Source organism: Trachurus japonicus, unplaced genomic scaffold, assembly GCF_045865225.1.
Source record: "Trachurus japonicus isolate A0001 unplaced genomic scaffold, Traja_1.0 AP030587.1".
In the NCBI taxonomy this organism is placed as follows: domain Eukaryota; kingdom Metazoa; phylum Chordata; class Actinopteri; order Carangiformes; family Carangidae; genus Trachurus; species Trachurus japonicus.
This window is the reverse complement of record NW_028220720.1, coordinates 1,198-4,334: the sequence shown is the minus strand read 5'-3', so window position 1 is coordinate 4,334 and position 3,137 is coordinate 1,198. Positions and strand designations below refer to the sequence as shown.

The 3,137-nt window shown below is 40.7% G+C and overlaps 1 protein-coding gene across 1 annotated transcript; it reads left to right on the top strand.

Moving 5' to 3' along the window:
• Window positions 1-547: 547 nt before the first annotated feature.
• Window positions 548-2,929, top strand: LOC146960209 (uncharacterized; the record flags this gene model as incomplete). The annotated part of the gene is made up of 7 exons (XM_085772535.1): window positions 548-850; window positions 1,001-1,074; window positions 1,193-1,314; window positions 1,993-2,083; window positions 2,258-2,379; window positions 2,528-2,691; window positions 2,854-2,929. Coding segments are annotated over exons 1-7 (898 nt in total), but the record flags the coding sequence as incomplete, so codon positions are not given.
• Window positions 2,930-3,137: the final 208 nt, after the last annotated feature.

The window sequence follows — 3,137 nt, the reverse complement described above, 5'->3', positions numbered from 1 at the left end:
GTCAGAGAAAGCATGTATGATTTAAGAGGGAACTGTAACTTTAAACAATCTACCATCCATTCTACCCTGAAAAGTTTTAGCATCTATTTTTGTGGTGTTAATGTGGAATAGAGTAGATGAGGATATAAAAATGTGCAATAACTTAAAACAATTTAAAAGTACAAACATACACTCTTGGACAGCTATAAAGAACTTGACAGCTAATTTTACTCTTTTTTATTTATAATCATGGTCTTATTTCATATTAAAGCAATATGTTTTAATCTTCTGAATTGTATGGAACTACAGATGTACTGTATATGACATGAATCACAATGTAAGGGGGGGCTGAACTTGATAAGCTTTGCTTCCTTCAGCCCCTTCTCAAACTTGCACAGTATCATTATTGTTTTGTTTCTTGTTACATAGATTGTTTGTCTTTTGATGTGCTTGTTTGAGACAAATAAAAATCAAATCAAATCAAATGAAGACCTGAGGAAAAAAACATTTGACTCATGTACACGTGGCTTAGTTTAGGTTATAACTTCTATTCCTTTCCGCAGGTAATCATTTCCATCAGTCCAGAGACGTGCCTCTCCACGCGCCTCACAATACGTCAGAAATGGACGACACTGTCTTTACAAGTGTTCCTGAGAGTGCGGCTCCCGTCGGCTGCTCAACAGTAGTAACAGAGTCGGCGGACAGTCAATCGGGTCATCCGGGTCAGGATTTCCTCACACCTCTTGCCCCACCAGAACCAGTCTTGCTCGAAGACCCGCTTGTGCTCAACTCGCCACAGATCTCCATCCCAAAGAACCAGCAATCTGTGTTCAAGCGCAACAAATGGCCCCAGCGCACAAAATTCCCAAGTGTGAGTAGAGACTAGTTTATCAATTAGTAGGAATTTAACATTAACAAATGGGACAAATGAACATGACAAGAAGTGTATTGGGGTCCAAAGGTGTCGTTTTTCTCTTCCCATCATCTTCCCTGATCAGGCTTGTGTTTTCCTCTTTGGCAGGAGAGCGTCATTCATCTCAGAAACTGGTTCTTGAGGAAAAATCATAAAGGCCTGTTTGTTGATGGAATCCATAGGTAAGTGTGTCTCTAGACATTGCGACTTAATGTGTTTTGTACATAATGTGATGCAATCAAAGTTTATTGTAACTAATTTTGTGTGGTTTACACTGTTTTATTTGTCTTTTCCACTCAGTGAGGATAACGTACAGTGGAACAGTAACATCATTGTGGAGAGGGTTTCCAATTCTGTGATCAAGACTATCTCTGGGAGGGTTTACATCTTGGTCGGCAAGTTGAACATGGGTGTTGAATGTGGTAAGTCGTTTATGGATAAATGTTTTCCATTGGCTACGTTTCACTTTGGCATAAACTAATAATAAGTACATGAAAATGAAGCAAACCTGTGTATAGCTTAAAGCAGAAGTAAGTGATATATTTGTGTTAATATAAGTCTTAAATAGTTATATCTTCCGACAGCAATCACTTACATAGAGTGTTTGGTCTGAAACACGGGTCTGTCAGTCACTCTGCTCTGCTCTGAGTCGAGGAGAAAACATTTATCGTATCCTACAGTTTTTATCCAATGAGGGGAGAGAACGGCATGCAGGGCTGTGTGTGCAGCCAAGGGACGCCGTGAATGTGGCGGCGTAGGGACGAGGACTGTTATGGTGCGTTCAAGGAAACTCGTATTTTTCCGACCGTGAAGTCATACCAGTTCGATCTGGTACGACTTCACCGGTCGGAAGTTACGAGTGGCCGTTATAGTGACTTTCACCGGTAAAACAGGTCGGAAAAACACGTGTGGGTTGCCTGGAACGCTACAAAGTCGTAAATTGTGACTTGAAGCTGTAATTTACGATTTCAAAAGCCTCCCTGGAACGCAGCATTAGCGAAAACGACCGGACCACTTACTTCTGCTTTAATGCAAATTTTAATGATGATATTGCATGGATTAATAATCTTTTTTTGTCCTCTCCCACTTCTTCGCTGCAGGGTTTCCAAACTGGTTTCGGAAGAAGTTTGTTAATGGTTTCCCTCCAAACTGGAAGTCACTTTATGAAAAGTATCTGTCAGAGTCGAGAGAGTAAGAACATTTATTTCAAGTCACGGCAACCTGCAAACACGTTTTGTTTGTTTTTGTTGGGGGGGGGTTAAGTAATTTTAAATTAAACAACTATTGAATTTGATGAAGCGGTTGAAACTCACAAATGGTCATTTAGATTATATTTTTAAAGAGCTGTTTTTTGTTTTACAATAGAAACCGCAGCAGAAAAACAGAGAGGACCAGTGATGGGAGATTCACCACAACCAAGACCAACCCTGAGGCATCCACCATCAATGTTTCAGTGAAGGAGCAGAGGCAAAAAACGTTCCAGTCACGTAAGCATAAAACATACTTAAGATAACGGCCTAGACGTTTCTTTGTAAAGAACGACATTACTTTTGCTTAATGATTTTGTTGATTGTTGATTGTTGAATTATTTCTATATTTAGTTCCTTTGCAAATTAATTTTCTTCTCCTCTCCAGCCATTTCCTCTCCTCCTGTTTCGTCCTCCTCGTCTGCAAAAGTCTCTAGAAGTGGTCGCCTCATCAAGCCACCACTGGAGTACTGGAAAGGAGGAAGAGTAATTCTAGATGCACAGATGAATGTGACCATCCATGAATGTTATGACACCTCCATCTGCGCACCTGTAAGCACCTAATGTTCACCTCATATAATTCAACATGTAAATGATTATCTGCCTCTGCACTGACGATGGGCATATTGTTTCATATCTGTTGGTGACAGGAGTCAAAATATACACAATTAATTGATATTTGTGATCAATGTTGCCATGTTTGATGTCTCACAGGAGGACACCCCAAGGATTTCTGCGAGGAAGTCGCAGAAACCCGCCCGTGCATTCCTGCCCTGCGCTGAAAGTAAAGGTAACTGAGGTGTTTACTGATGGTTTAGTGCTGTGTAAGTTAAGTTGTGTGTTGTGGGTAAACAAACCTCCAATGTCCACCATAGGCTAACTTCGCGAGTGCACACCACAGAGGACAAGAACAGGAACACACACAAACAACTCTACTCTTAATCTATCTCTGCTTGGTCGGTGGCAGGAGGGTGGAGTCCTATATAAAACAAAATGCT